The sequence below is a fragment of the Leptonychotes weddellii genome, chromosome 14 (genome assembly GCF_054177405.1).
Source record: "Leptonychotes weddellii isolate Sample4059 chromosome 14, ASM5417740v2, whole genome shotgun sequence".
Taxonomy (NCBI): Eukaryota; Metazoa; Chordata; class Mammalia; order Carnivora; family Phocidae; genus Leptonychotes; species Leptonychotes weddellii.
In genome coordinates, this window is record NC_138382.1 from 47,821,493 (window position 1) to 47,834,378 (window position 12,886).

Below are 12,886 nucleotides of genomic sequence, written 5' to 3' on the forward strand. Positions count from 1 at the left end.
AGTGATGATACAAAAGAGAGGGACTGGGGCACCTGGGTGGCTCAGTCGTTAAACGTCTGCCTTCGGCTCAGGTCATGATCCTGGGGTCCTGGGATCGAGCCCCGCATCGGGATCCCTGCTCCGCGGGAAGCCTGCTTCTCCCTCTCCCACTCCCCCTGCTTGTATTCCTGCTCTCACTGTGTCTCTCTCTGTCAAATAAATAAACAAAATCTTTAAAAAAAAAAAAAAAAAAGAGAGGAACTATACCTAGGAAAAACTGAAAAGCAAACAAAATGTATCTACTTCATTTCTGGACTTTCTGGTATCCTTGTGTTGTCTTTCCAAAGGAGATTTAGAAAGATTTCCTTTTTTTTTTTTTTAAATTTATTCTTAAATAGGAAAAGCTCTGGATTTAAGATACTGTAATTCCTCTGTTTTAGCCCCGTGTCTAACTAGCTCCAAATACCTGTACCCAAACTCTTGGAGATTTTGCGGGGCTAGTGGACTTTGCCTGTCTTTGGAATGTTGGGAAACACTCAGATTTTAGGTGCTGTTATCTTCATGACTAACATGTAGAAAAACGCTCTCCTCTATGATTTTTTTCATGCCTTTTTAATGCTGTTTCTTATGTTTCTTTTCTTATCTATATTTTACCCATTTCCTTAGTCCTACTTCTGTTTCATGAAGTCTTTGATTATTATCCCACCCTCCTCACTGGTCCTTCTTTGTGGCACATTTTATCTGAACACTGCATTTTGGTTTCTAGACTGACAGTGCATTATATGATTGGATCTTTACTCTGTGTGCTTGCATTTTTTTTTTTTCCCAACTTCCTTAGGGTAGAGACTATGGTTTTTCATTCTTTCTCTTCCTTCTGCTGTTGCTGTGGCATTTTGGTGAAATGGAAAGAACTAGATTTATAATCAAAAGACATGAATCCTTTATCAAGCTCCATTACTTATTATCCATATGATGTTGCCAACAGATTCTTAATCTGACCCAGCCACAGAAACTCTCTGAGCTTGACTTTTGCTAATCTGTGAAATGGAGATAAAAAGGAAAATTAGCGTAAGCTCCCAACATCTGTTAACAAGAACGGTCCATTGTGGTGCTCTAACACCCTGGAAATTTACTGTTGTCCTTTAGAACTCTACTGTTAGCCATTCATGACCTTCTACTGGAATACCAACTTCTCTACAGCTTTCTCTTAAACAACCCTGCATCTTTGTTTCACTCCCTCAAAATTGAAGTTGGGAGCATGTGATTACTGCATCTAGGTCGGCTGCCTTTGGCTTCTGTCGTGTGTTTTAGGTCCTGCCTCCCATCTCTCTCAGGATTCCTTCAGAAGAAGAGTGTTTTGATACTAAGGCGCCCAAAAGACAAATAGCTACCTCATCCATTTAATTCAGTCTTTAGGCAGTTTTTTTTTCTTGCTTAACACCATTGTTTTAATTTGTAATTCCCTAATGACATATGATGTTGAACATCTTTTCATGGAGTTACTTGCTATCTATGTATCTTCTTGGGGTGAAGTGTCTATTAATGTCTTTTGCTCATTTTAAAGTCAGGTAGTGTGTTTTCTTAACTGTTGAGTTCTAGGAGTTCTTTGTGTATTGTGGATAACAGTCCTATATGAGATGTGTCTTTTGCAAATACTTTTTCCCAGTCTGTGGCTTATCTTCTCATTCTTTTGACATGGCCTTACACAGAGCAGTTTTTAATTTACTGAAGTCCAGCTTATCAGTTACTTCTTTTGTGAATTGTGCCTCTGTGATATGTCTAAAAAGTCCTAATCATATCCAAGGTCATCTGAGTTTTCTCCTATGTTATCTTCTAGGATTTCATAATTTTGCGTTTTACATTTAGGTCTATGATCCATTTTGAGTTAATTTTTGTGAAGGTCTGTCTCTAAGAATTTTTTTTTCCCCCACCATTTACATGTCCATTAGTTATAGCACCATTTGTTGAAAAGGCTATTGTTGCTCCATTGTATTGCCTTTGCTCCGTTGTTGAAGATTAGTTTACTGGGGCACCTGGTTGGCTCAGATGGTGGATGGAGCATGTGTCTCTCGGGGTTGTAAGTTTGAGACCCACATTGGATGTAGAGGTTGCTTAAAAATAAAATCTTAAAAAAAAAAATTAGTTGACTATATTTATGTGGGTCTATTTCTGGCTCTCTGTTCTGTTCCATTTGATCTATTTGTTTGTTCTTTCACCAAAACGATACTGTCTTGATCGCTAATAGCTTTATAGTAAGTCTCCAAAGTTGGGTAATATTGGTCTTGAACTTCAGCATAGAGTTGGCTATTGTGGGTCTTTTGCTTTTCTGTATAAACTTTAGTCAGTTTGTCCATATCCACAAGGTAGCTTGCTGGGATTTTTTTTTTTTTTTAGTAAAGGATCTTCTTTTACTTTATTTTGAAAGTAGCAGGCCAATGAATGAAGGAATAAGTGACATTTTAAAGGTTAGCAGACTATGTCAGAATTCTGTTTAATTACATAGTTACGGTTTATCACATGATAATACAAATATAAGTGAATCACATTATAGTGCTAACAATATTAAATAACTCTTGGGTAAAAACCATCAATTTAGGTGTTCAAAATCTCAGTCATGCAGGGTTGTGGTGTAGGGTAGTATTTTTGAACTGCTTTTTTTAAGTGATGGAGGAAATTTTAATATATTTTTTTTTAAAGATTTTATTTTATTTTATTTTGAGAGAGAGAGAATGAGAGAGAGCACATGAGAGGGGGGAGGGTCAGAGGGAGAAGCAGACTCTCCACCAAGCAGGGAGCCCGATGCGGGACTCGATCCAGGGACTCCAGGATCATGACCTGAGCTGAAGGCAGTCGCCCAACCAACTGAGCCACCCAGGCGCCCGGAAATTTTAATATTAACTTGCTGGGATTTTGATTAGGATTGTATTGAATCTCTAGGTCAAGTTGGAAAGAACTGACATCTTGACAATATTGAGTATTCCTATCCATGAGCATGGATTATTTCTCTGATTACTTCTTTCATATGTTTCATCAGTTTTCCTCATCTAGATCTTGTACTTATTTTTTTAGATTTATACTTAAGTATTTAATTTTTTTGTGCTAATGTAAATGCTAAGTGTGTTTTAAAAAAATTTTTTTGTTTTTAAGTAAGCTCTATACCCAATGTGGGGGTGGAACTCATGACCCCTAGATCAACAGTCACATGCTCTACCAACTAAGCCAGCCAGGTGACCCCCTTTTTCCAGTTTTAAATGTGGATTCTTTATTTCTTAGTATTGACTTTTGAGATTTCTTCTTATAGTCCTTTATCAGTCTTATTATACATGTTTTATAAATATTTCCTCTTAAACTTGCCTTTTTTTTTTTAAGGTTTTATTCATTTACTTAGCACGTGTGTGAGCCAGGGGAGGGGAAGAGGGAGAGAGAGAATCCCAAGCAGACTCCCAAGCAGACTCCACACTGAGTGTGGAGCTGGACTCAGGGCTTGATCCCATGACCCTGAGATCACGACCTGAGCCGGAATTAAGAGTCAGAAGCTTAATCTATTGAGCTACCCAGGCACCCCAAACTTGCCTTTTTTAACAGTGTCTTAAGGAATGCATGTTTTAAATTCTCAGTCTAGTCTATCCATTTTTTTCTTTTAACGTTCATGATTTTGTACTCAATTTAAGAAATCTTTGCCTAGCCCAAGATCACTAAGATTTTCTGTTTTCTCCTAGATATTTTATAGTTTTGGCTCATATTTGGTAATATTGATGATTCATTTTAAGTTTTGCGTGTGGTATGAAGTAAAGATAATGTTATATTTATATATTCCATATATATATTTCAATTTTATTTCATTGATCTATGTCTGATTTTATGCCAGTGCCTACACTATCTTGATTACTGTAGCTTTATAGTAAGTCTTAGATTAAATGAAACTATTAAAGAATAATTGGGAAGAAGGATTGATGTGAGACTACAAGGGACAGTCCAGTGGGAGACATACTTTGATTCAGTAAAATAGATTTTAGCATTAAGTGTTGCTTGAAAATGGAGAGGGTCTTGTAAAAACGTACTGAATTACCCATTCTCTTGGATGTGTTAGGCAGAGCTTGGATGTCAGCTAAGGTGAAGCTTTCAGTTGTAATTTAGGACAAGGAGAGGGGCAGATCTGTACCCTCAAGTATCCTTTTCAGGCATTGTTTTGGGATTTCCTTTTATTTTCCCCCTACTCCTGCACACTTAGTCTTAATCTTCATTGATGGGAAAATATTTGGTGTTTACTGGAATTTGGCAGTTCTCCTGCATCTTTGTTGTCTTTGACCTTTCTTAGAAGCTGGCATGCTGCAATCCTAATGTGGGATTCTTTCTTTTGCAGTTCTGCACTGATGTTTTGTAAATAGCTCTTTGTGGTCATTTGGATAGGAGCTTTTCTTGTTACCTTGTTTATTCCCAGCAAGAAATTACTTCTCCCCCTTGTTTAAAATCTGTTGTCTAAATCTGGCCTGTTGAGCTCTTTTGGCATGAATGAAATGGGGGGAATTTCTCTGATGGGCTTTAAATGAGAAACATATATAACTTAAACCTTAGATATGTGAAATGAAACAGGTTGCCTGCCAAAGGAGTAATTGAGTTTCCTCTATCACTGTCAAGAGGCTGTAAGAGATTTCTGCATTGAGGATGAGATTAGATTGGATGATTTGTAAAGGCCCTTCTAACTCTCTGCCTTCAACCTTTGGTCAGAAGTCTCAGCATCTTTTCTCTTAGACTTAGACTTACAAATCTAGTCTAAAACTCTAACCTTGGCATATAGTAGATGCTCAAGAAATGTTGGTTTAGTTAATGAATTTGCAAAAATTCTTCATGGTGTCCTCTTTTTTTCTCTTGCAGTTAAAAGAGCCAAATTCCAGGGCTCACCAGGTAAGGCTGGCCTTTAATTATATCTTTTCCCTTCATACTTGCTGTGATTTAAAATCAGCCTTTAGGGGCGCCTGGGTGGCTCAGTCGTTAAGTGTCTGCCTTGGGCTCAGGTCATGATCCCAGGGTCCTGGGATCAAGCCCTGCATCGGGCTCCCTGCTCAGCGGGAAGCCTGCTTCTCCCTCTCCCCCTGCTTGTGTTCCCTCTCCCACTGTGTCTCTCTCTGTCAAATAAATAAATAAAATCTTAAATAAAATAAAATCAGCCTTAAAAAAATCAATCTTTTAAACAGTCATTAATTTCATTTAATTCATTGATTAAATAAATTCACAAAATTTATTAAATTATTAAAAATCAGTATGGGGAGATGTTTGTCAAGGAGTACAAAGTTTCAGTAATGCAAGATGAATAATTTCTGGAGAATTAACATACAACATTTTATAATTAATGAGTACTGTATACTTGGAATTTGCTAAGAGGGTGGATCTTGAGCTGTCAATGTGCACATACACACACTTGAAAAGAAAATGGTAATTATGTGAGTTGTGATGAATATATTAATTAGCTTGATTATGGTGGTTATTTCACAGTATATATCAAATCAAGTTGTACACCTTAAATACATACAATTTTAAATTGTCAAACCTCAGTAAAGCTGGAAAAAATCAATGCTGTTGTAAAACATTAAAGAAATCTATCTAGTGAAAACTTAAAGTCCCCTTACCTCAATTTTACTTCTCCCCAGTAACTATTTAGAGGTTTGTATATACCTTGTCAGATTTCTTCTGTGTATATGCATGTATAAATGAATAGATTAACCTTTTCAACCTGCTTTTATTTCAACAACACGTTACTTTGAGTGTGTGTATACATATATCTGGTTCTTCTTTTTCTTTTTCTTTATTTAAAGTGAACTTTGGGGGCACCTGGGTGGCACAGTGGGTTAATCGTCCAATTCTTGGTTTGGGCTCAGGTTGTGATCTTAGGGTCTAGGGATTGAGCCCCACATCAGGCTCCATGCTCAGCGCAGTCTGCTTGGGTTTCTCTCCCACTCTCCTCTGCTCCTCCCCACTGTGCCTGTGTCTCTCTCTCTAAATAAATAAATCTTAAAAAAAAATAAAGTTAACTTTATGCCCAGTATGTGCCCAGAATTTGTTATAAGTTTGTACCCTAGGTTGCTGATTGATGAATATTTAGCTTGTTTCCATTTTTTACTATTTTAAGCAAATACATGTTTTTGTGCACTTATCATTGTCTGCTTTGCAAATGTATCTATACACTAGAGTCCAGAAATAGAGAATTGCTGGGATAACGGTATGCATTTTTAAAAAATTTGGTAGTTGCTGCCACATTGCACTTCTGAAAGTTTTGGGGGAGATTATACTTAAACTAAAAGTATGTGAGTGTTGATGAGCACTGGGTGTTATACGCAGCTAATGAATTATTGAATACTACATCAAAAACTAATGATGTATTCTGTGTTGGCTAACTGAACATAATAAAAAAAAATGAGTATTTATCCAAATCCTTATCAACATCAGGTAGTATGAAACTTTTTAATCTTTGCCCATCAGAAGGTGAAAATAGTATTTACTTGTTTCAATACACATTTTCTTAATTATGAATGTCAAGTTACAGAGACTTATTCTGGTTATTGCTGGGGAAAAGGGAAGGTACTGGGGATTACTGGGAAAAAGTGAACATGATTGGGAATCCATGGAATGCTGAAAAAACCAAACCTTGGGTACAGTAGGAACTAAGACAGTTACTGAGCCTATTCTCTCCACTAGCTAGGTCTCTCTTCTTTCTTAGAATCTGTTTTGTTTTCCTTTCTCTTCTAGCTGGCTTTCTTTCTTTTTTTTTTTAAAGATTTTATTTATTTATTTGATAGAGAGAGAGACACAGCGAGAGAGGGAACACAAGCAGGGGGAGTGGGAGAGGGAGAAGCAGACTTCCCGCGGAGCAGGGAGCCCGATGCTGGGCTCGATCCCAGGACCTGGAATCATGACCTGAGCCGAAGGCAGACGCTTAACGACTGAGCCACCCAGGCGCCCCTCTAGCTGGCTTTCTATGCTTAACTTTTTTGCACACAGCCCATGATGGCTTCTCCAGTGGAGTATATATACTTCTCTGAGCTCCGGCACCAACTACCAATTGTGTCACTATTTCTTTTTCTTTTTTTATTATGTTATATTATTCACCATACAGTACATCATTAGTTTTTGATGTAGTGTTCCATGATTCATTGTTTGTGTATAACACCTAGTGCTCCATGCAATACATGCCCTCCTTAATATTTCTTTGTTTTCCTTATTTAAGATCTTTTGAGAGGGAATTGGATTGGTTTCTGTTTTTTTGGCCAGTTCATGGATTGGCTGCTCCTGGGTGGCATCTAAATCTGGTCTGGTCAGCTGTGGTTGGATGTGGGGGGTGGAGTACAAAATCTTGATAGGAAACATAGCTCAGTGGTCTATTTCACTGCTACTGGAGATGGTTGAGGATTCTCTCATGTGGGTAGGCTTGTATTTTCATATATCTTAGGTATAATTCTGGTAAACTTCCCATGTCTAAGTATAAAACTATATAATTTTTTAATGATTTCATAAGGATTTAATAATAGTCCTAATAGTTAAAAGAGCTATGATTTATTGAGCACTTGCTGTATCAGGGCATTGCCTAAATACTTTCGCAAATGTCTTATTTAATTATCACAACAAACTTAGAACATTGTAGTATTCTCACTTTTATTATTTAAATTTTTTGGGTGGGGGAGGGACAGAGGGAGAGAGAGAATCTTTTTTTTTTTTTAAAGATTTTATTTATTTATTTATTTGAGAGAATGAGAGAGAGAGAGAGAGAGTACATGAGAGGGGGGAGGGTCAGAGGGAGAAGCAGACTCCCTGCCGAGCAGGGAGCTCGATGTGGGACTCGATCCAGGGACTCCAGGATCATGACCTGAGCCGAAGGCAGTTGCTTAACCAACTGAGCCACCCAGGTGCCCTGAGAGAGAGAATCTTAAGCAGTATGACCAGTGCAGAGCCCAATGTGGGGCTCAGTATCACAACTCTGAGATCATGACCTGAGCCAAAATCGGAGTCGGACACTTAACCAACTGAGCCACCAGGTACCCCTAAAAATTTTTTTTAAATGAGTATAGTTGACATACAATGTTATAGTTTTAGGTGTACATCATAGTGATTCTACAAGTTTATACATTATGCTGTGTTCACCACAAGAGTAGCTACCATCTGTCACCATACAGTAATATCACAATACCATTGACTCTATTCCTTTTGTTGTGTCTTTTATTCCACTTACTCATTACATAACTGAAAGCCTCTGTTTCCCACTCCCCATTTTACCCTTCCCCACCCCTCTGGCAACCATCAGTTTGTTCTCGTTATTTATAGGTCTGATTCTGCCTTTTTTTTTTTTTTTAAGATTTTATTTATTTATGAGAGACAGGGAGGGAGAGAGCAAGTGAGGGGATGGGCAGAGGAAGAAGCAAACTCCCTGCTGAGCAGGGACCCCGACACAGGACTTGATCCCAGGAGCCTGAGTTCACGACCTGAGCCGAAGGCAGATGCTTTACTGACTGAGCCACCCAGGTGCCCCATGATTCTGCTTTTTGTAAAACTGCATAATTTTAACGATGCTCCAGAGAAGATTTACCTTCTGCTAAAAGTGCATGGCAGGGCCTATTTTCTCACACTCCTAACATTAGGTAATCATTTTAAGTAATCTTTGCCTATTTGATGAGTCAAAAATGATAGTCTTTTTTTTTTTTTTTTCATTTTATAATGTTAAGATTAATTTCTTACACAGAAAAGTGAACTCTCAGTTCAGTGCCTCTAATCACGGTTCATGTAAATGTAGTAGGGGGAATGCAAAAGGTGCTGTGTTTAAGCAGTAGTACTCAATTTATATTCTCAGGTTAAAGAATCTCCTTTTCCCAACTCTGTGATAATATTGCCTTTTTTTTTTTTTTTTTAAGATTTGTTTATTTGATGGGGCACCTGGGTGGCTCAGTCGTTAGGCATCTGCCTTCGGCTCAGGTCATAATCCCAGGGTCCTGGGATTGAGGCCCACATCAGGCTCCCTGCTCGGTGGGAAGCCTGCTTCTCCCTCTCCCGCTCCCCCTGCTTGTGTTCCCTCTCTCTCTGTCAAATAAATAAATAAATAAAAAGATTTATTTATTTGAGGGGTGCCTGGGTGGCTCAGTCGGTTAAGCCACCAAGTCTTGGTTTCGGCTGGGGTCATTATCTTGGAGCCTGGGATACAGCCCCATATCGGGCTCTGTGCTCAGCATGGAGTGTGCTTGAGATTCTCTCTCTCCCTCTGCCCCTCCTGCTTGTGCTCTCTTTTTCAAATAAATAAATAAAAAATCTTAAAAAAAAAAAAAAGATTTAGTTATTAGAGAGAGAGAGAGAGAGCACGAGCGCACGGAGGGGAGGGACAGAGAGAGAGGGAGAGAGAATCCCAAACGGACTCCTGCTGAGTGGGGAGTCTTTGGATGGAGGGGTGGGGAACTTGATTTGACCTGCTGAAATCAAGAGTCAGATGCTCAACGGACTGAGCCACCCAGCTGGCTTTTTCTGTAAGTTGTGGTTTATGCCAGCCTGAATAGATCAAGCGTGGAATTCCTTTCCTTTATGAGGATTTTTTCTCAATTCTTGTCCCTGTCAACAGCTAGAGGTAACCCTTTCCTCTCCTTCAATCCTTTATCATTTTTTCTCTTTCTCTTATGGTACTTATTCCTTATTTTGTTAATTTATGTATCTTCTCTTTTCTATTAGATTAATTAGATTTGTTTTTTTCAAACTGAAGATGGGTCAATCAATTGGTTATGATTAATTTTTTTTTTTTATATATTTTCTTTATTTGACAGAGAGAGACACAGCGAGGAGGGAACACAAGCAGGGGGAGTGGGAGAGGGAGAAGCAGGCTTCCTGCCGAGCAGGGAGCCCGATGTGGGGCTCGATCCCAGAACCCTGAGGTCATGACCTGAGCTGAAGGCAGACGTTTAACGACTGAGCCACCCAGGCGCCCCATGATTAATGTTTTAATAGTTTAAATAACAGGAAATATCAATGTATCACATCTTGTATTTCATGAAGCTTTTGTTTTCATTTGTGTGTATGTGTGTCTACAGGGTCAAATATGTATTTCTAAAATTTGAAAAACTATTATAACATACTTTTGAGAATAGAATGTATTTTATAATTTTTTTACAGCTATGTATGCTTAGAATGATGCCATATAGTACAATATATAGTTTTACTTTTTCTTCAACATAAAATACTTTAATTTGGGTTACTCAGTTCCAAAGACTTTGTGAGATTGAATAACAGTCTGAGCACTAAGTATTACATCTTCATTGTGCATTTTTTTTTGCTTTTTTTTAAAGATAAATTTAATACATATGTAACCTTGAAAGTGCAGAATGTGAAGAGCACAACCGTAGCAGTTCGTGGTGATCAACCTTCTTGGGAACAAGATTTTATGTTGTAAGTACCTTGCAGCAGCAGCTGCCTACAATATTTATGAAAACTACAGAGTTATGGGGACAAGTGAGGGGTGTTGTGGAGTGAAGTACATCTGCAGTTTTGTTCTCTCCTGCATTTGTAATTGATTCTACATTATGTGAATTATGAATGCAAATAAACTCCCAATTCATTTATGTGGGTAAATATACTGCCTAGTCAGATTTTCCCAGTGGTCAGAATTAGGATATAGTACAATATACTTAGCATGATAGTAAACATAATTTAAATCTTGCTTCGATTCTCAGAAGACTCCTTGCAGGAATGTGTTGTACGCACATGCGTGTGTGTGTGTGTGTGTGTGTGAGAGAGAGAGAGAGAGAGAGAGAAAGAGAATGTGTATGTGTGTGTATACCCAGGTTACCTGCTATTGAAGATGAGGATTTCTGTGCTTAAAATCCTTTTGCTTGGGGCACCTGGGTGGCTCAGTTGGTTAAGCGACTGCCTTCGGCTCAGGTCATGATCCTGGAGTCCTGGGATCGAGTCCCGCATCAGGCTCCCTGCTCAGCAGGGAGTCTGCTTCTCCCTCTCCCGCTCCCCCCTCTTGTGCTCTCTCTCTCTCTCAAATAAATAAAATCTTTAAAAAAAAAAAATCCTTTTGCTTTATGGAGTGAAATGTCCTACCTTCCTCTACTTAATAAAAATGAGTAACCATTAGGATTTCTTACATATGACACAAAATGTAGCATATTATTGTAAGCTCTGGCTTTAAAAACTTGACACTTCGTTTTTTTCCTCTGAAATTTGAGGCTTTTTTTTTCTGCTCTAGAAAAGGGGAGAAAAATATAGAATATCATTTTGAAGGACTACACAAATCTTTGAGCTTCTCTGAGTGCCAGTTACTTTACCTGTAAAGGTCTGTCTTTCTTACAAGGTTATACTTGTTTTCTGGGAAGTTAGGCATGAGGGTGTCAAACAAGAAAATGTATTAAAATTGCTGTGAGTTTTGAAATGGAAGTGAAATTGACTTTACAAGTTTTGTAGTGCATCTCAGAGGCACATAGGGATGATTATTTTCACGTAGATGCATTCCAATCCTTCGGGCTTTTGATGTATTGCTTCTTATAGTACCATTTAGGAAACTAGATTATAAATACTTGAAGGGTAAGATTATGAGTGGCTGGGCTAATAAGACAGTAGCAGAAGGGATAGAAAAGGATGGAAAGAAGGTGTTAAGGAGATAGACTTGTCTTGCATGATTGGGTAGGTATTGTGTTACTCATTAGGATAGCGGACAATATAAATTCACTTATGGACAGACTTATATTTGAGGTTCTTATAGGACTAGTAGGAAGAGAGGTACAGAAGATAGGAGCTTGAACCTGGCACTCAGGAAAGAAGTAGGGGTTGGAGAAATATTTTAGTCAGTTGGAGCTGTAGGCGTAGATGAGGAAGCTTGGGGAGATGGTGAGTAAATTGAGAACAGGGCCTAGGGTAAAGCCTGGAAGGGCACCAGCATTTAAAGTGGGACAGAGGGGACTAAAAAGGAATGAACAGAGAGAGAGGAGAAACAGGGAACTGAGAGAGAACTGGGGCTTCAAGAAGAAAGAGAGCCAATGTTGTCACATTTCTCACTGGTTGTCTCTCTCTCAAAATTATAAACCTCATTCATTCCCTTTCTCAGTTACAGTGCCGTGAGAGTGAGACCGTGTGTTTCTCTATACCTGTAGTGTGTATAGTCAGCTGTGAGTGGTTTATTCAAGTCTCTTTCCATGGCTGTTTGGCATATAAAATCCAGAAATCCTACCTTCTTCTGATTTCCAATTGGCAGTAATAATCACTTACTGTTACAACTGTTCCCATTGTGTGAAACCTAGCGATCTTCTGTAGCCTCTCAGCAGAACTAGCTTTATTCTTATGTGTTTATTTTCCAATTTCCTGTAGCACTTCCTCTTTCAACCCTTCTGTGATATGTGTGAATTTTTTTCGTCTCCCACGTTGAGATGCTGTGTGAATTTTGCTTTCTCCTCTGTTACACATGGATTTTATTAGCTACATTTTCCTCTTTTGTGCTCCTATTCCTTATTCCTCCTACCCTGCTCTTTTGTTACTGGCAGCTCCATTGCTGGTCTCTTGTCTCCCTTTCTCCTTTTTCCTTCTTCCTGATGTATTATATGGCAGTATCTAATACTCACTTTTGTATTTTTTGTTGTTTATCTTTAATATTTCTGTATCTTACTTCCAGGACTAGATTATTCATTTAAGGGTAAGCAGGGCATCTTTAGTTACTGTGAATTTGCCTAGCTCCAAATCTTGTATATGTATACGCACATATACTATTGATTATTTAATAGAGAAAAGAAGTTTCCCCAGAGCTCTGGGGATGAGGCATAAACAAAGCTCTCAGACTTCTTTTAAGTTAGGCTTGCTGGACACACATAGATGAGATGAGAAGCTTCTTATGGGAGATATCCTCTTGGAGTTTTATTCCCCAGAGTTCCCTAAAGAACTTTTTTCTATC

The 12,886-nt window shown here is 38.4% G+C and overlaps 1 protein-coding gene across 1 annotated transcript in view; it reads left to right on the forward strand.

Annotated features, from left to right (window-relative positions):
* The window catches only part of UNC13B (unc-13 homolog B), a 196,105-nt gene that overhangs the window by 31,308 nt on the left and 151,911 nt on the right, over window positions 1-12,886 (forward strand). The window contains exons 2-3 of the mRNA XM_081803128.1: window positions 4,855-4,884; window positions 10,290-10,389. Of these exons, the coding sequence (XP_081659254.1) occupies window positions 4,855-4,884; window positions 10,290-10,389 (130 nt within the window). The remainder of the gene's footprint in view (window positions 1-4,854; window positions 4,885-10,289; window positions 10,390-12,886) is intronic.